We start from the raw sequence: 20391 nt of genomic DNA, 5'->3' as shown, positions 1-20391 counted from the left end.
TGTAAGAGCGATGTTGCTGAGCCCACGGGGAGAAGGCAGCAGTCTCACAGAACTCTGCTCGATCTCTCCTCATCCAGCACAACCAGGGTACTGAGACACATCTGTGGAAGGAATGAGCAATTTTAATTGGCTGTCCCCCCACCCCGCCCGCCCACATCCCAGGTGCACACAGAGAAACACATCTCCATGTTCCCTGAGAGGCTCACCTCCAGAGGCTGAGACGGAGCCTGGGCCAGATTGAATTCAGACCCATTGCTGGGCTTTGCACCCCTGCTAGCTCCCCTCTCTAGACGAGCCGAGGGGGACCAGGTTCCAACCCCTAGGCTTGTGAGAGAGCAGCCTTTCATCTTTTCAGTTCAGCCTTAACTCAGTAGTGTGCCCAGGAGCAGCACCTGGCGCTCCCTTTGTACCTGAAGCCTCTGGGTGGACAGAGGAGGCCAAGTCAGTCACTGCTGCTTCCCTCGGGGAAGAGGAGAACCAAGGATAAGATCCAGGACGGGCAGGGGAGAGATGCAGAGTCCCGCAGAAGCTGAAGGTGGCCAAGCACAAGTTTGGTGGAGGAAATAGAAATCAAGGGGCCGTTTTGAGGGGGTCGTAATGGATGGACATAGTTTCATCAGACTGAATTGGAGCAGCCAGGGAGGTATCCTCACCGGTGAGCAAGCCATGGAGAGAGGTGGGCAGGTGGGGCAGGGTCAGGTGTTGCGGGAGAGCCTCTGACGGTAGGCCTCAGCCCACGCTGCTCAGGCTGCTGGGCCAGGGCGGAGGGCCGGCTGTCGTGCTGAGTAGGCCTCAGAAAAGCCAGGGGACGGGACTGGCTCTAGGAGAGCTGTCCTGGCCATGGTTTGTTCATTCCTTCCACACGTGTGTCTCAGTACGGGTCTTAGTACCCCGCGTGCCTTGGGAAAGTGAATAATATTAAACATCTTTCCCGACACTCGAGCAGAGAAATTGTGAATTGTTTTGTTTTTATGAAAATAGACCCAAATGATGTCTTTCCTCAAAGCCGGCACGATAAAGCAAGACCACTGTGCATTGTGTGGTATCTCTTTTGCTTTTGCGGTACTGGGGGCCGAACCCAGGCAGGTGCGCTGCCCCCGAGCTGCATCCTGATGCTGTTGCGTTGTTTTTTCATGTTACAACCCCTCTGTGGTGAAAGGTCATCGTGAGCTTGTTCGCCTAGTGTATTTCAACAAAGCTGTTTACTGCATGCCAGAGTTTATGTGTTCTGTGATGAAGGTAATGGCCATTCCTAAAATACTTTCTGTTGAGCAAAGTGGTGAAATTATTGAATATTCTGCTTTCTCTTAGAATATAAAAAGGCTCGCCAAGAGATAAAAAAGAAGTCCTCAGATACACTGAAACTGCAGAAGAAAGCAAAAAAAGGTAACTCCAAAAATTGGGTCACTGATAGTATTATTTTGAATAAACATAAACACATGCTGGATTTGTCATTGAAGCAGGTTCCATTCATAGACTTAGGTACCATGGCCCTGTAGAACCCACAGGGGCCAGTGCAGTCCGCCCGAATTAGAGGTCTCCAAGTGCAGACTACGAGGGGACCTGAAGTCCCTGCCAAGGCCGACTTTTCCTTCCCCTACCTTTGTCTTCAAAATCTGATGGTTTCCATGCCTACTGTGCTTTGTAATGAAAGCTACAAGTTTCTTGGAAACCTTGGGATAATAATGCAAAGAAAGCTCTATGCAAATTCTCTATAGTAATTATTACACAAATTATGTCATTTTCTCCTCCATCTTTCACAGCCTGTAATCTCTGAAACCCTCTATTAAGTCTTGTGAGAGTGTTAGAGATGGCTGCAGCAGGGGCCGGAGTCATTGCCGCCTGGGGGATTTTTCTTGGTGTTCACGAGGGAGGAGCTTGGTCATTCACCCGTAAGGGGAACTAGGCAGATGCAGGGTCCCCTCCTTCCCCCTCCCTGTTTAATATCACTCCAAAACCAGTGAAGGGTCCCATCCGTGACCTTTGCTCCCCAGAGCAGAAAAATCTAGCTAGATCCACCTTACAAGCATTCATGACATTTCAGTAAGGCCTAGAATATGGGAACTTTCTCAGGGGCTGGAGAAGGGGATGTACCTTTCAGACTGTTCCTCTTGAATACCAGGTTTTTAATCTGCTGCATCCTGATTGATAAAATGAGATTCTTCCTCCACACTGCTCTGTGGGTGGTATATAGTATTTAGTATTAATTTATGATACCAGCCTTTTTCGGCAGCAATTCCCCAAACCCAATTTTCTTTCTCCTAAACCATCAGGTCTTGTTTGAATTTAAAAGAAAATGCTCTGGGGGATACTGAATGGTGGAAGGTGTTGGGGGTGGGGAGGTGATGCTTGGACAAGGTTTAAAGCTTTGACACTAAGGACACTCCCCTCTCAGTTCTTACAAAAGCCATAAGCCCATTTCAGAATTAAATCAGTGGATTTTCACCCACCATCAGATTTCCTGTCCCTTTCAGCTCCAGCAGTTTCTTTGGGATGTGTTTTTCTGGTCTGGTGCATCTCAGATTTACATTCCATCTAACGAGGGCACCTGGGAGCTCATGTTTGACAAGTAATAGGATTTGTGGCCAGTAACATCTTAGTGAGTCTAAAGGTAAATGTTTGTAAACAAAATTGCTACCAAATCCCATCAACTCTGAGTCCCTGTGAAGAGCTGGCTGGTCTACCTCATTGACATCTTGGCAGTTTTGAGAGAGGAAGGATTAATGGGCTCAAAGAGAAGGGCCAGGAGAGATGCTTAGGCTTAGAAAAGTCTGGGAGTTTGGTGAAAAGGATGAGGTAAGAAAAGAGGCTATTTTCCCTTCACTCTTCCAGAGTTCTCTTTTCAGAGGTTTTAAGTTCTGGCTGAAGAGATAATCCTTTTATCTAAGTTCTGCATGAAAGCAAAAGGGTCCTTGCCTGCCACTCAGAGTTACTGGCATTGTCCAATTAGCAGAATTTGGACCTCTGGGTGAAGCCTGATAGGTTGATGACAGTGCAACATAAAAGGAACTTTCTGGCAATTAGACATGCCTAGCACCGGCTCAGGCTGCCTAGAGGATAGCAAGATGCCCATTGAGGCCAGATAAGGAAATTTTGGACTCATACGATGCTGGACTGTGCATAACATGAAATGTGTCTGGCCCTGGGACTTGGGAATAATTGGCCTCGAGTTGGGAGGTTTCCTGGGGCACTTGAGCCTGAGGTTCGGAGACTGGAGCCTGTGATCAGGGGCTTCTGGGGTGACTGTCTTTTCAGCCATCTCAGGCACCACGTCCTTTTCAGATAGTGGACTCCTGTCTACAACATCAGTTAGATCCATAGCTTGCAAGGTTTTGGATGATTTTCTAGTAACTTCAAGGAACAATCAGTAGATATATATACCTATGTATATTTTTAATATATATATTTTAATATATTTTATATTTTTATATATTTTAATATATTTTAGAATTTTATTTTGAGACAGTCTCACTCTTTGTTGTTGCTCAGGCTAACCTTGAACTTTTGAATCTTCTGTCTCAGCCTCCCAAGTAGATGGAATTACAGGCATATACCACTGTGCCCAGAATCTGTTTCTTTTCTTTATAAATATATTTTTTCCTAAAATATGTTAAGTGCATTTTGGGGCCAGGTACTCATCTTTGCATATTTCTGGGGATGAATGTAGCCTTCCAGAATGTACCATAGGTATTGTTCTGACTGAGCTCTTGTTGTGGAGTGTTCTCCTAGCAGGCATGTGACCCACGATTGGAATAAAACACCACAACTTAAAGGACTAGAAGAAATCTGAAGGCTTTGGTTGTTTTGGGGTCGGATAGCTGAAGTTTTCCTTTGTGCTAGAAAACTTGAGTTATCTGGTTCATTTTCTTCAGGGGCTGGTTTCCTGAATTCTTTTTTTTTTTTTTTTTTTTTTTGTACTGGGTATTGAACTCAGGGTTGCTTTACCATTGAGGCACATCCCTAGCCCTTTTTATATTTTATTTTGAGACAGGGTCTCACTAAGTTGCTTGGGACCTTGCTAAATTGCTGAGGCTGGCCTTGAACTTTAAATCCTCCTGCCTCAGCCTCCTGAGCTGCTGAAATTACAGGCATGCTCTATTGTGCCTGATGGTTCCTGAACTCTTGGCTTATAAAATGGTAGTATGTTAGAATAGATGAAGGCTTTGGATACATTTTTGTGTGTGTGTGTGTGTGTGTGTGTGTGTGTGTCCTAACAGAACAATCTGACTTATAGCCAAATAATCACTTTCTTTTTAAATATGTTTTTCAGGAATCTATCAAGCAGGGTTTTTGTTTTGTTTTTATTTTTTACTATACCTTTTTCAAAAACTCTCATCTTTGATCTAGAAATTCTTCTGACTCTCCTTTGGAAAATTTCCCATGCCTTTGTGCACAGAAGCCTGGTTTCAGTACCATCCTTGATGTGGGCAGATCGTCAACAGGATGTGATTTTTATGAGCAGCTCATTCACTCTTACTCTACAAACATCACCTTTTATCACATTCTTTGGCTCTTTTTTTTTTACTTTAGAGGGTGGTAGTTTGTGATACAAAGGTATTTAAATATTTCCACTAAAAAAATTCTTTAAGTGGTCTGTCTTTCCTTAGGTTTTATCCCCAGATCATTTTGGAGTGACTTGGGTATGCACCAGCTTCGGGCCCATGCCCGACTTTCTGGAAGGCAGGCTTGTTTGACATCTAGTCGTGGTGTACATGAGGCAGGGAGGAGGGGCTGGGTAGGGACAGTGGCTTGCATGCCACCTCCTGAGGTTCTGCTGTGGTGCAGAGACAGGGTTGGGCAAAGGGCAAGGCCAGCCTTGTCAACAGATAAAGGGACAGAGCAACAGGAAATTGCAGAAATGGTGTGGAACTGCCCCGACAGCCCCAGGCCCTGAGGGTCGCCACTGCATCCCTCTTCCATCAGCTTGTTGCCTTTGGGGACCTGGGGAGGCTAGAGAGGACCAGAACTGGGAAGCATTTTAGGGTGCTCGCCTACTTTTGCCACCACCGTTTATGAAGTCAGTGGCCTTAGTTCTCATTTAACTCACTCTCAGATTATTCATTTAAATTAAAGTTGGGCTGGGGATGTAGTTCAGTGATAGGGCACTGGTCTAGCATCCACAGGTCCTGGGTTTGATCCCCAGCACTTCAGACAACAACAAAAGTTAAATTAATTACAGTAAATCCTTCTGATTTGATTGAGAAAACACCAAAAGTTTATCAGGAGCTTTCTTTGAGAGGGAGAACTGGAAGGAATATATGTTAACTACTTAAATAGCTGAATCCATCATTTTCCACTAGAGTCTGCAAAGCCAGTGTGATAAATGTAATAAAGAGACTCAGAGTTCCACACCAGCCTAGCATTTGCCATTATATTGTATCATATCCCATTAAGTTCCAAGTTTTCAATTCTGCAAATATTTCAGTGAAATTGATACAGATGCACTAAAGTAGGTTGAAAATTGTAATCTCGAGCTTATATATATTACTATACTAATATCATGATATATTAAGAATATAATATAATTATATTCTTTTTATTATTATATTTAAGTTTTTATAGGTACCCCACATCTGGGACAGTGGGACATAGTAGGTCAAAGTTTTAGTTTCTTTAATTTGTTTTCCATTTTTATCCCACTTTAAACATTGTTTCCTAGGATTCCCTAGGTATTTTTGAAGTTATGATAAAGGTTTTCTTGCTAAGGCTTCTGATTTGGCCTCTTCTGGGTGTATGTCCTTCATTTCTCTTTACTAAATCCTTGGTCCCAGTGGTGACAGTTACTGACTAGGAAGACTGGCATTCAGGCAAGAAGGAAAAGGAGCTGGCCAGGCAGGAAAGGGGAAGTAGGATGTGCTGCTCTTGGTGGGTGAGGTTTAACCACATGACATGAAGTGGGGCGGCCAACACATGAGCGGAAGGTAAGCCAACGGCGACCAGAATACCAGTTTGACTGTATTGTTTTCCTTTTTGTGTCAATTGTGTATCCTGCACTTTCTCACCGTGCGCCCCCTGCCAGTGGATGCTCTGGGTAAGTCTCCATCCCAAATCTCTGGTGACTGGTCACAGCGTGGTCCTTGCTGTGGGCTTTCCGTGGTTGTTCACACCCTATGCGAGTTGCCCAAGTTTTCCTGCCAGCTCAGAACAATCACTTGTGCCTACTTGATTGCCCATAACTTGAAGAAAATCGTGTGTGCGTGTGTCTTAATCATTTTCTTTCTTGGATGTTTGGCCGTTAATGGTGTTAGCACCACATCTTATACAGACTGTTGCATCTGCCTAGTTCAATATTAGACTCATGGAAAAAAGAAATACCAAGTGATCTAAACCCTCCTTTCCATAGGAGATCAGTGTGTTCATACATGCATACATATGTGCACTTGGGTGTTTGTGTATGGATGTATCTAGCCCACAAACAAAATATCAAGAGCTGCACCAAAGAAATCCTCAAAATTATTACTAAATCAGATGTGATTAGACTAATCTTCAAAATACCTGCCTTTGTCCACCCAGGACCATACCACTCTTTTGAAAGCCAACAATTCATTTTTAAGAAAACCAGAAGTATTTCTTATTTCAGCAGAGTTTGTGAAATGTTTTGTTTCAAAGGTATCAGATTTTCCAATTCAATACTCACAATGATTCTCTTGACTGAATGTGACCCTCACTGTGTGGGCGATCATGCTACTGAACTGCAAGCCGCTTTGGAGTCTCGTTGCTGTCCATGTCTCAGGAAGGTCTGTCTGTGAGGTGTCCGTGTGGCTGTCTTGCCTGAGTGTGCCCAGCTGTTCCGGAAGTGTTTTACTGGCAGCTTGCAAGAGGTGTTTGAATTGGATTGTGTCATCCACAGTGAACCCAATCCACGCGGTCTCCTCTGACAGCAGGGCCAGGATGTCCCACTGTCCTAGGAGATGCAGTTTTGCCTCTGTGTCCCTTCCTGATGTTGGGCTAGTCATCCCCCAACTTTAAAAAGGACAGTCCCGTCCAGTTCTCAATATTGTGATTATGAAGCTGCTCGAACAGTTTTAGTAAACTTCTGGAAGGAAGGTAAGACACAGCCACGTTTTAGCTTATCACAGTAAAATTCACAACAAAAAATTGATAATTTAACCATTTTTAAATTATGTGTTTCAGTGACCTTTAAATATTCACAGTGTCGTACAAACATCAGCACACTCTAATTTCCCTAAAAGAACACCTCACACCTGTCTGTTGCCCGTTACCCAGCCCCCAGCCCCTCCGAGCACTCACCCGCTTTCCTCTGTCTTTGGATTCACCTCTTAGACATTTCACATACATGGAATCATACAATATCTGGCCTTTTTGGGGAGCGGGGTACCATGGATTCAACCCAGGGGTACTTAACCACTGAGTTATATCCCCAGTCCTTTTTAATTTTTGAGACAGTCTCATAAGTTGCTTAGGGCATCACTGAGTTGCTGATGCTGGCTTCAAACTTGCAGTCCCCCTGCCTCAGCTTCCTGACTTGCTGGGATTACAGGTGTGTGCCACCACACCCTGCTCACCATGGGGACTTTTGAGGACAGTCTCTTGACTCTCAAGTTTTATGAGAAACCCTCTACTGAGCGCCTGGCATGAGTCAGTCCGTGGGGTAAACAGAACATTTTTATTTGTTTGAAAGGATGAAAGATAGGTTTGGAATGAATGGAGAAGCCACACATCCTTCTGGCTTTTTAACTTCTGAAGACTCTGTTCTAAAATGAGACAAAGAGACATCTCTGCAGCCCCCTGTAGTCCTGTCTCTTGCTGGGACAGGTTCCAAGGGCAGAGCCACAGTCGGGGGACATCAGCAACAGTGAGTGGAATGAAAGACCTGGCATAGCTGTGTGGTCCAAAGGTGTCGTAAGTTTTTAAGACAAATTTTAAATCAACTTTGAACCCAGAAATCTAGATTTTAACAAGTTTCTTCATCGTGGTTGAAATGTTCTGGGCCTGGGGCTGGAACTCCTTGGTAGAAGACTTGCCCTGCATGTGTCAGGCCTGGGTTCTGTCCCCAGTTCCACCAAAAACAAACAAATAAATTCTGGTTTAAAAACAGCAAAGGGAAAAAAAACCTTAATTTTGATCAACATATATAAATTAAATATATTTGGAACTCTCCTTTGGGCTAATTAGAACTACGTACCCGAAACTCCAGAAGCCCAGGTCCCTGGCTAGGGACCTCGGCAATGGAAGGAATTCACAGCTCTTCCTCTGCCTGGGAGGGATATTCCCTTGAGGAACCTGGTCTTCCTTAAACCAGTTGCTTTAATCTGGTGCGCGCAGTGCCGTGGTGGATACAAGCAAAAGATGCTGCGTGGGCAGAGAGGAGGGACCCAGTGAGCCTTAGGTGGCAACTGGGCCATGAGCTGGATGACAGGGGTTCAAGTTGGAGGAGAACCAGGAGAGGCGCTCAGGCAGAGGGACAGGATGGCCCTGGTTGTGGCCTTGTGGTCAGGAGCATCAGAAACTGGGGTGGGGGGCGGACCAGGTGCAGAGGGTGTGAAGAGGCAGTGCGAGATACCCAGTGGCAGCCTTGAGGTAAGGTGGACCACAGGCAGAGGAGGACGCAGTGACCCGAGGCTGCGCAGCCTCCGCCCCAGGAGGGTTCCATCACTGAACCTTGTTTCCGACCAGACCCCCAGACTAGCCTGCATTTCCCCCTGTCACATCCGCCTTTCCTGGGAAACAGCCGGGCAGTGTAGGGTGGTTTGTGTGTCCCCAACCCCACGCAGCACATGCATGTGTCCATGTGAACACTTCTACCAAACCAGTGACGCCACCCTGAGTGACCTGAAACCGCGGTCAGTGGATCAGTCCTCCTGCCTCAGCGGTAAAAACCGAATGCGTCTAAGGCCCCTCCAGTCACCCCTCCTGTGATTTTTGCAGAGGGATGCTACTAGGGTCCCTGGGGATGTGTCCAGCTGGTCCCTGGAGGAGGCAGAGGGGGAATTCGGGAGGAAAGTGCAGCCAGACTCCCCCTACCTGAGCCAGGCGTGGGGCAGGATGTTCCCTTTCAGATCTACTGTGACCACCAGGAAGCTGTCCCTGACTAGTCAGTGGAGGCATTTGAATCTCACCCAGAGGGCGCCTGCCCTGTGCCCTCACCTTTCGCCTGGAGCTCGCATCCTCACGCGGGTGTTCTCTAGCTGTGTTTCCCCGCTGGGGTTCTAGGTAAGAACAAGCCAGGCAGTTCCACTAGAAGTGAGGTTGCGCGGTCTCTAACTTTGCATGGCTGGTCTCAGGTGGAGGGAGCCTCATGCTGATATGGCTCCTTCAGTGCCTTGCTGGTGACTCTGGGCTCAGAATGTCTCCGTGCACAATGACAGTGTTGTGAGGTGTCTTGCTCTGGTGTCCCTGTGGCCACGTTCAGAGCCAGGGGAGAGGTATCTGCTATGTGGGGTCTGCAAAAATTGCAGTTTAAAGAACAGCTTGCTTGAAATGCTGATTCCTTTTGTAACGTGGCTGGTCTCTCCCTTGGGGAGCACTGAACAGATAGCGCAGAGCAGGACTGGGTGGCAGGGTGGGACTGGCTGCTGCATCTCTTCAGGGCAGCCCATAAGCCATGCAGGGTCTCACTGGGCTCAGGGACTCCCATCTGGTGCCATTCTTCATGAACGTTCTTCTTGACTAATGCAAGAAGTGGGTCTGAAAGCAGGAAGCCTTCGCTCATTCAGAAAACATGGAGGAGGGGCCTCTGTGTTGGATTCTCTGAGCTGCTTCAGAGGCACATGGGGTCTCTGCCCCGGGATGGCAAAGGCATTTATGGCTAATGTCAGTGTCTCGTCTGCATGGTGACATCACTTCTCTGACACCAGCTGGGTGTCCTACAACCAGTCCAGTTCTGATACCAACTGTCCAGAGTTTGACACACCCAAAAAGTCAGGTTCAGTCCCCCCTCACTTCAGGGTCCCCAGGTCCCTCCACTTCTGCTGACCCAACCACAAATTGAAACTTTCCGATAGGCCCCCATCCCTACCAAGCTTGAAAATTCCCCAGAACAACCCACAGGACCCAGGAAACACTGTGCTTAGGATAATCAGTTATTTGGAAGAGCACAGACAAACATCCCAAGTGAACAGGGTGCACGGCGGGGCGGAGGTGGGCACAGAGCTCCCGTGCCCTCTCCAGGCAGCCCACCTACCACACATCAGCACGCGCACCCGGAAGCTGCCCCGACCTTGTGGATGGAGAGGTTGTATGGCGTCCGTATTGCATGGGTGTGGTGGGGAAATCATTGGCCACTAGGGTCGAACTCAATCTCTGGGCCCTCTCTCCTCCCTGGAGGTGGGGTTGGGGCTGAAATTCCTTCTTTCTAATCCAGGGGTGGCTTTCCTGGGAAGTGCCCCCATCCTGAGCTGTCTAGACCCCCCCGCTCCTCCCCTACCGAGGTACCTCATTAGCATAACAAAGACTCCTGTCATTCGGAAGCTCTGAGCGGGTTTTGAAGCCCTGCAAGGAACTGGAGCAAAGAGCAAACCTGATGTTTGAATTATCCTACAGCATTCTAACATCTTACAGCCAACTGCGACATCAGTGGTCGGTTCACTGTGAAGAAGGTGCTGTGGGTGGCGTGCAGAGCGGGAAGGACTGGGTTCCAGGAGGAGCCGGTGCCTAAGCAGGCTCTTGAAAACTGAGCTGGGAGGAGGAAGGGGTGGGTGGGAGGAGGAAGTGGGTATGAGGCCCAGAAAACTCCAGAGCAGGAAGCTGGAGTTGTCTGCCCTTGGTGCTTCCATTCATTATTAATCAGGTTCAAGGTGCTCGGGATGCAGGTATGGGGATGCGGAGCCACACCCTCCTGGCCTTCAGGGACCGGAGCGAGGTGGTGTAGAGAGGGTGGTGCCTTTCCTCCCCATCGCGAGAGTCCCAGCAACACCCCTGAAAGACACAGCAAGTTTGTTTAAACATAGTTTCAGGTGACACATGAGCTTCAGAGTGAAAATCCAAAGCACAGAGGAAAATGTCTGCTGTGTGCTTAGCGTTGATGACGTAGGGATGGCCCGCTGTCACCACGTGATGGGAGAAAAGGGTCCGCACTAGTGGTCATAGACTGAGAGGGGCACCCGGCAAGCCTGTCTGCTCAGGTTCTTCTTGGTCTCTTTGCTTCACTCCTTCTGTCACCAGAGGGTTTGAGGAAGTCCTGGAGAGGGGACTTCGACTCAGGGTTCACCATGGGGAAATGTTGTGGAAAAGAATTTCAAAACACATGTCAGAGGAACAAGCAGAGATTGAATCAGGAAAGTGAAGGATCCCCACGTGGGTGGGTGGGGGAAACATAGGCCGTCTTGAAGATTGGGATGCACTTTTGGGGTCTTTTAAAGGAAGCTCTGTGAGGGGTGGGCATGGGAAGATATTGGGGATGACGTCAATCTGGTATCACAGGGTGGGCTGTGGTTCTGGAGGGTCTCAGGATCTTAAGGTTGATGTTGTCTCCATTATCTGATCAATGAAGAACATTTGGAATGTACCCTATGAGTTTCTTAAAATATCTTGCTTTGCTTACTCATTCTAGAAATACATGTGTTAGCACATTACACAGGACAATTTCTGCTAAGTGAGTGAATTTACAGTGACGTCAAGATTTATAGAGTTCTCAGAAATTTGGGAGTGACAGAACTGGGAAGGAAACTTGCCAATGGAGAAAAGGAACAAGGATCTGTAGCACGAGGCTTTCAGATTAAAGTTACAGCCTCCTTTTCCTTCTCTCTCCTCCTTTCTGCCTGTCTTTTATTTCTTCTATCTCACCTTCCTGCTAGGTGTGGGGCAGGACCACCCCAGAGTGAGGTTCTCATGAGAGTTCGTTGTGGCCAAATCTGGGACAGAAGGCAGGGGAAGGTTGGGATGATATTCTCAGGCTTTAGGACTTGCTTTTGGGGAAAAGGGCACTCGTTTCTATGAGCTCGGGAGAAAGGCATGCTAGTTTCTATGACCTTGGGAGAGAAAAGCATCCTACTTTCTATGATTGCATAAGGGTAGACAGGAGGGCAGAGGCTCTGGGGCTGGTTCTGAGCCACCCAGCGCCCTTCCGTTCAGAGCACTCACCTTGCCAAAGCACCATCGCTCTCTGAATCCCCAGCAGCGACTATCAACAGGCAGCTGCCTCTGGAGTTTGATGATTTCCTTAATAGAAGGTGGAGATGGGTGCTAATGGGAAGGATGCCGACCCAGACTGGAATCTGGGGTCATTAGGAAGAGCATGTTTTTCCCATGCCAAGGGGAGATTGAAGGGCACGTGGAGTTTTGAGACCTCACGCAGGCATGAGGTGCTTCTTCCTTAAGGTTACACGATTAAGCTGAGGTGAATGTAGAGAGGAGAGTGGGGACCAGATCTTGGCTGTGTTTACCGCACTGAAGATTTGATGTTCAGATCTGGGATGGAGCCCTTGAAGCCTTCTTGGCTTCTCAAAAATTGCATCATGATCTTGTGCATTTGGATTAGACTGGTGGTCTTGCTGGAGACCCAGTTAGCAAGTGGTTGTTGTCCAGATAGGAGATGATAGTGGCTGAGGCTCAGAGAACTTGGCCATAGGGATAAAGAGAGAGAGACAGGGAGAGAAAGAAGTGGATTCTAGAGTAGTTTAGGAAACAGTAAAAGAAGGAAGAGTTGAAAGTAATGGCAGGTTCTGGATCTGGACCAGGTAGGAGATGGTAGAGTGTTTTTTTTTTTTTAATTATAAGAGGAAGCATTTTGGTGACGTGAGACTTCTCTGCTTGAGACATTGTGGATGGTAAGCTGCAGTTGTTGTGGGGTGTTTTCTGATTATTCTTTTCTTTTGCTTTAATAAACAGCTGATTGCTTAGGGTCTTAGTCTGTTTTCTGTTGCTATAACTAAATACCTGACATCAGGTAATTTATAAACTAAAGATATTTATTTGACACTAGGTTCTGGAGGCTGGAACGTCCCAGAGCATGCTGCTGGCAATTGGCGAGAGCCTTCTTGCTACATCATAACATGGTGGAGGATGTCACTTAGTGAGACATACTGGCACAGTTCTCTCCTTTTCTAATGAAGCCGTAGGTGCCATCGTCGGGGCTCTGTGCTCATGGCCTCATCTCATCCTGATTACCTCCCAAAGGCCCCACATGAACCAGACCATGAACACACAGACCATGAACTTACGATTCAGGGATTATATTTCCAACACAGAACTCTGGGGACACATTCAACCGATAGCACCCAGGGAGCAGCCAAGAGTCCCGATGGTGAAACTTGTACCTTTAGTCAAAGAATCACGGGGTCTTTTTGCATTTAATTACATCTCAGACAAAAGGAGATCTCAAGCAAAAAGTCCCTTTTAGAATTCCCACCCTGCCCTGCCTACTCTCGCCTGCCGGGGTGCCAGTGTGGGGACAGCTCCAGAGACACAGTGGCGCTGCCCCGCCCTTGCTGAGCACTGACCCTGTGCAGGTGCTCCCAATGCCTCGGGATGTTGACCAGGAACTACCAGTGTTGACTTTTCATAGGGAAAGGGAAACCGAGGCACAGTAGGTCGACGGAGTAACCGAAAGTGAGTTGTCTGACAAAGGTTGAGGCTTCCAACAGGTAGTCTTATTTGTCAGCTCTGTCTTTCTTTTGATTTTTGGTTGTTTTCTTTTAGGAATCCATCAGACCCTGGTGGAGGGTATGACGGGTAGAGGTGAATCACCTGGGGATGATATGGGCAGCCTCCTTTTGACAGGAAAAGGAAATTCTTATTCCCAGTTCAATCTCTAGTGTCACCTTGCCTGTCTATTCCAATATCCATATCCCTTATTTCAGCATTTATATTCCGTATTTCAGCACTTATATCCCATATTTCACTAGCTGTAGGTTGCTGTCAGTTGGTAGATGCCCCATTAGTCTCTGGACCACTAAAAAAGAAAAAAAAAAAAAAAATGACTTCCCACTACACTATGACACACCACTGGTTTTAAGACACATTCTGACTTGTGAGGTCTGAACTGTGGAAGAGTGGGCACCTCGGCATGAAATGCAGCATTTGCAGGTGTGTTGTGGGCAGATTGAAGTCCTCTGCAGGATTCTAATGGCTTTTCCCTCTGTCTGTCTCAGAAGAAGTGGCTTTGGCTGTTTTGCTAACTCCTGGCAGCAGGCTTGGCCCCGTGCAACCGTGCATCCCGGGGTGTGGATCTCCATCGGGAAGACCTCTCCTTGAGAAAGACCTGGGTGCCGCCTTGGAGCAGGCTGTATGCGCTGCAGTGTGCGTGTGGGTCTGGGCAGTCCCAGAGACCGCTGATCAGTCACACCAGCCTGGCTTTTTATTTTCCCCCTCACACACTGGGGATGGAGGCCAGCGCCTGTGTGCAGGACAAGTGCTCTACCACCAAGCACCCCTGCCCAGCCCTAGAACGGCTTTTTGGTTGGGCTGTGACCAGGAAGCACATTGAGCTCCCATTGTTGGTTTGGTTTTTAGCATTTGTGTTTGCTCCATGTGTTTACAAAGAACATGGGCTTCTGACTGAGAAGGGTCTGGGGCTGGATCCTAGCTACCCCTTACTAGCCGGGTGCTGGTAACTGTGGCCCTGTCAAAGTTTGTCTCCCCTAGCCTCAGTTTCCTCATCAAAGGAGGATATTCATTCCTGCCTTGAATGCTTGCACAAAGATTAAGGAAATTAAAGGGTAAATGTTGGGAACTGATAGGAGATCTTCCCTTCATTCCAGAAAACTCTGTAAATTATCCCAACTTAATTTAAAAAGGCCTCTTTCCACCCTAGGAGTTCTGCCCATTTGCGTTGCTTTGCTCCAGAAATGTTTTCTGCAAAGAATATGAGCATAGGATTTCCCCCTAGGAGTCTAGAAAGGGGCTCCTGGCTGCTGTTCTATGGATTCTGCAGTGTGACCAAGACCTGGAAACTGGCAGTGGAAAAATGTCGCAAGACTGAGGCAGACTTAGATTTTGTAGAAAAGACCAAACACAATTCTTTGTCAGGAATTTTGTCTGGAAAGCCCATCAAAAGCATGTCAGCCCTCCCTTCTTTTTCTGGCAGCTGGTAGGTCCTGGAATTTGCTGGTTCTGAAGCATTAGGCCATTTAAGGGCATACTGGTTGGAGCTGGAGAGCAGACTCTCCGTGAGTCATTCTATCAGTGCCTTGAGTACCTGCTGTCTTCCAGGCAAGGGTGCCAGTGAGGAGACACGGACTGGCAAAACCAGGCATGGTTTCTGCCCTTGTGTCCTATCAGTAGGGAAGATTGACACAGAACAAATACCCAGGGAAATACAGAGGAAATTGGAACTGGGCATGCTTCAAAGGATGGGTATAAGGACCTTCTGAGAGCTAGTAAGGGAATCACGATCAGGGGAGATGGGAGGGTGTCCCTGAAAGATGGAGAGTTAAGGTGAGCAGGTGGCAGGGAGGCAGGGAGGAGGGAGCGGGCATGTGACCATGGGGCAGTGCTGGACCCGGAGGAGAAAGGAGAGTGAGGCTGCAGGAAGGACAGCAGTGACCCGAGCGTGCCTGGTGGGCTGTGCTGACATGGGCTTTTCCCGAGAGTCATGGGAGCTAATGATAGGAGTGGGGATATTTGCATTTTGGGGTTCCTTTGGGAGAGCTTGTCCAAGTGTGATTGGGGTGGTGCGCTAGGAGCCATCACAGATGTCTGGGGAGAGCATGGCAGACCCGTGAGGGTGGAGGAAGCAGAGGTGAGGAGCAGGTGGAGCCAAGCCCATGGGAGCAAGAATGGCCAGGACCTGAGCTGAGAAGGCAGAATGCTTCTCCTGTCCGCGCTGGTGGGAGGGAAGTGGGCGAGCTTCTGTGCCAGCGCCGTATCCTCAGGTTCCCCGTCTGTAGATTCGGCAAATGTGGATCAACAATATTGAAAAAAATTGCCTCTGTACTGAACATCACAGACTTATTCTTGTCATTGTTGCCTAACAATATAGTGGAACAACTATTTGTTTAGCATTTATATTGTAATAAGTAGTACAGGTAACCTAGGATGATTTAGAGTGCATGGTGGCGGCCGGGCGTGGGCCTGTTGTCCGGCTATTCATGAGGCTGAAGCAGCAGGATCACTTGAGCCTGGAGGTCAAGACCAGCTTGGGAAATAAAACGAGAGTTTGTTTCCCCCAATAAATAAAGTCCATGGGAGGTTGCGTGTAGATTATATGCAGATTGGCCATTTTATGCTGGGGACTTGGGCAACCAAAGATTTGGTATCCTCAAGAGTCTTGGGACCAATTCCCCAAGAATATCAAGGGAGGACCGTATTATAGCAGTACCAGTACAGCTTGGAATTTATGGACCTCAACAATTACTGTATTTTTACTATATCCAATGAAATAATTTCCTCCATTTTTTTATAAATATAATTGAATGTTGTATTACTGAATTTAAGAAATAATTATTGTGTTTTTAGGTCATGATATATCCTAAATGGAATTGCTCTCACTATAACCATAATTAGAGCAATCTTTACAAGATTATACTTATTTTAGAATGTTACAATTTGAAAGTCCTTTAATTATAACATAATACATATTTAAAATTGCTGCTATAATCATAGAATAATTTAAACTTTGAACATACTCTCTTTGTTTTCCTATGCAGATACATTTTTAAAAGTCTGATATTAATGGCAAGTGGATGGGTACCTTCTAACCTGTGAAAGGAAGGAAAGATAGAAAGTTTGCAATTTCTTATAATTGTAGTCTGTTATTTTTAAAAATTTGCTTCCGCAATCAAAGCATCTCCAAGCAGATTCGGTTAAACGTTATGGGCTTTAATTATCTGTCTCCCAGGCCCCTCCACGCCTCTCCACCAAAGTTGAAGCATGTTCTGACCTGGGTCTGTAGCACTTTATGTTCTGATATTAGAATAGCATAGAGGAAGTTAAGCGAGGGCTAGGGTATAGCTGGGTGGTAGAGCATTTGTCTAGCACGCACAAAGCCCTGGGTTCTGTTGCTGGCACCAGACACGTGCACAAAGAGATGGAGACTTAAAGACGGCCTCTAGACCAGTGCTAAGCCTCATGGCCTCACCCAGGGAGGCCTGATAGGCCAGGCTGTTTTCACAGGTGCTTACAGTGTCCCAGAGCTGTGCCTCCAGCAGGCTCGTATGCGGATTCAGTTGCACAAGCCAGATTTTGAAAACAGAAGAGAAAACCCAAGTTTATCCCAAGTTTATCATAGCACTGGTGGTGCCCGAGCCTTCCCTCTGTGCGCCCATGGCCATAGCCGGTGAATGTCCGTGTTTGGAAGTGCTTCACCCCTGGCAAACCCCAGGAGAGGGTGGGAGGTGAGAGAGAACGGGTTTCCTGTCCAGTGAAAACGTGAAAGCAGTGGCTCAGGTGGCCAGGTTAATGTAGAGGCATGGCCCCCTGCATCTTTGAGGAAGAAATTAAAAAAATAGTAGAGGATTATCCTGCGGGTAGAGGGTGAGTGGGCCACCCTGGAAATAGGGTGAAACTTTTTTTTTTTTTTGGTCCTGGAATTGAACCTGGGAGTGCTTAACCACTGAGCCACATCCTCGCCCTTTTAAATCTGTATTTGAGACAGGGTCTTGTGAAGTTGCTAGGGCCTCGCCGAGTTGCTGAGGGTGGCTTTGAACTCAGCTCCTCCAGCCTCAGCCTCCTGAGCCTCGGGGATTACAGGTGCCGCTCCTGGCTGTAATGAAACGTCTTAAGTAGCAAATCTCCTTTTCTTTTTCTTTTTTTTTTTTTTTTTTCTTTTCCCAATGCTCGGGATTGAATCCAGGGTTTCACACATGCTAGGTAAGACTCCCCACTGAGCTACATCCCCTACCCCTTCCAAACTTCTTATATAATGTAATTTGAATAAAGTCCCTCTCTGGCCTTAGATACTGTGTATTGTACACATCCTATGTTTGTACACATTTGAACTCATGAACTATATATACACGTACACAGTTGTGCACACTGAATTTACTGGCCATCTAAGGCTTTTTTTAAGAGTGATCTTAAACTACATCTACCTACATCTTCTGATTACATGCTAACTTAAAACTTATTCCCTGCATGAAGAGTGACTTTTCTTACTAAAATACGACTTTGTTTATTGAAACTTAGAAAATGTCCCAACTGCCTCTTACTCCAAATTAAGCTTTCTCCTTAGTGCATGAGAGAAAATGCAGAATATAGTCCTACACCCAGGGTAGTTTTCCCAGACCTTATGTTTCTTCATTCAGAAAAAAATGGTGCCTTCCACTTAATGTTTTCTGTGTTGTCCTTAAGGGGGTTGATGGCTGCTTCCTACAGGTGGTGGGCTCAGCTTCCTACAGGCCTCGGGGCTCAGCTGTGGGGCCCTGTCCGGGCTCTGCACCTTTCCCTCAGAGTTCCACGACTTCTCAGGGTTTGACCTCCACAGAAACGTGAGCAGGTTGACTTGGATGACTTCTAAGGCCTCTTAGAGTGCAGACATTGTGTGTTTAAAACTGTTAGACACATTTATTCATTGAGCACTTGCTGTATACACACAGAGCATGGTCCAGGGAGCTTTTCAGGGAAAGGCCAAAATCCCACCTTGAAGGACCTGAGGAATTCTCTGGGTCATAAGGAGGTCCTTGCGTGGGAATCCCAGCTCAAGGACTGTTCTCTCATGTGCCACCTTGTCCCCACCTACAGATCAGATTCCCTTAGACAGTTCCTCTTTGCCCATGGTTACCTTCTAGTTTAGCAAACTTCTGCAGAAGGCCAAGTGTTCTTGGTCTTAGGTCACAGTAATCCACTCTACCATGGTAGCCAGAGCAGGCATATACAACATGTAAATGAATGGATACTCCGTGTTCTGATAAAACTTTCCTTGCATAGTTACCTGTTCAGGTTCTGGAGTCGCTTATGAGGTTAACAGCCCATCAGATACATTAGAAGTGTTTGCCTCTGCCTAACTAGGGTCTGTGGATGTGGCCAAATAAGAAAAGATCATGGCCAGACTCAGTGTAGACTCCACCTTCAGAGACCTGACAGAAGGTCTTTTCATTACTGGACTTGTACTCTACTAGGGAGTTAAACTAACTGCTAAGGACTCCTGGGCCCCAGAGCCAGGAGAGCTGATGCTTACCAGCTGTGTATTCAGGGGCAGAAACTTCTGCCCAAAGACTCTCTGATTGACGTTGACCCAACGAAGCTAGCACGTGCCCATTTTGGGAGACATCTGCAGACCCTCGCCTTGTTCATCCGTCTCTAGCCTCTTTAGGATGTTCCCAAAGGAAAGAAACCTGTGTGGCTGAGTCCCAGGCTTTTGTTGGCAGAAGGCTTTGTGGGGTTGCACCAGGCAAGGCAGGTCATGAAGAGTCACGCCAGGAGATTCTCCTTGTCATGAATAAAACGATATATGTACTCCTCCAGAGTTGAGAATAGGAAATAAATGGTCTTAGGAAAACAGCCACCTTAAATCTTTCTAGGGTATAAATCATTTTATTTTTTTTAAGTTCTGGAAAAACTGTGGTCTGGACTCCAGCAAGGACCCCAGGGAGGAGGGGTTGTCGCCCCAGGAGCTGTGTTTCAGCAAGCCGCGCTTGGGGCTTTGTTCTGTTTGCAGGGAGAGGTGACATCCAGCCTCAATTGGACAGTGCCCTCCAAGATGTCAACGATAAATACCTCTTGTTGGAGGAAACAGAAAAGCAGGCAGTTCGCAAGGCTTTGATTGAAGAGCGCGGCCGATTCTGCACTTTCATCTCTATGCTGCGGCCAGTAATCGTAAGTTGGTGGAAAGCTCTAGAAGGCTTGAGCTGCCAGTGTGCAGAGGGCTTCCTTCTATATTTATGTTTACACTGAGAACTTGCTGCATACCACGACCTGTGATAGAGTCACATCCATGGTCCGGTGACTTTCTGCAGGTGCTGGAGCTGAGGGCTGCCTGGCCACGCCTTGACCACAGTTCTTACCACCAGATTTTCCACTGTACTTTTTCACCCCTAAGTCAAGAAGGCCTAGCAGAGTGGTTCTCAAAGTGGAGTCCCCAGGCCAGCAGCGTCACATGGGAGCTGGTTATAAATGGAAATTCTTGGGCCAACTAGACCTACTGAATCCAAAACTCAGGGGAGGGGGACCTAGCCATCTATGTTTAAACAAGCCTGCCAGGTGGCTTTTGAGACCTACTAGCCAAGCCAGGAACTAGGAGTAGCCGTGAGATTGATAAAGGAAGAACCTCAATAATTGTTCAGAGTTCCTTTTTTAAGGAATCGTTCTCACACCATAACCGAGAACCTCTGCAGCTGGCATCCTTGAAGCCGGGAAGAAGGGCCCAGCGCTCCTCCCTCAGACCTAGCAGAGTGTCTGGGTGTGAGTCGTTCCCCTGAGCGTAGATCCTTTCCTTGGCTCTTTCTCATCGGCTCCCAGGTCCGACCTGGGCACTTTGGGAAAGTGAATGGAACATTTCCATCTTCTGTTCCCGCCTTACTTGCCATTTATTAAGATGGTGGGGAAAACCAAGAA

The 20391-nt window shown here is 47.2% G+C and overlaps 1 protein-coding gene across 9 annotated transcripts in view; it reads left to right on the top strand.

Moving 5' to 3' along the window:
- Window positions 1-20391, top strand: part of MTSS1 (MTSS I-BAR domain containing 1) — a 156214-nt gene that overhangs the window by 120085 nt on the left and 15738 nt on the right. For all 9 annotated transcript variants that reach the window (XM_079137526.1, XM_079137531.1, XM_079137529.1 and 6 more), the window contains 2 exons: window positions 1312-1386; window positions 19496-19653. In XM_079137526.1, coding sequence (XP_078993652.1) covers window positions 1312-1386; window positions 19496-19653 — 233 coding nt within the window. The remainder of the gene's footprint in view (window positions 1-1311; window positions 1387-19495; window positions 19654-20391) is intronic.

This window comes from Sciurus vulgaris, assembly GCF_902686455.1.
Source record: "Sciurus vulgaris genome assembly, chromosome: 1".
Taxonomy (NCBI): domain Eukaryota; kingdom Metazoa; phylum Chordata; class Mammalia; order Rodentia; family Sciuridae; genus Sciurus; species Sciurus vulgaris.
This window is presented reverse-complemented; position numbering and strand designations above follow the sequence as displayed.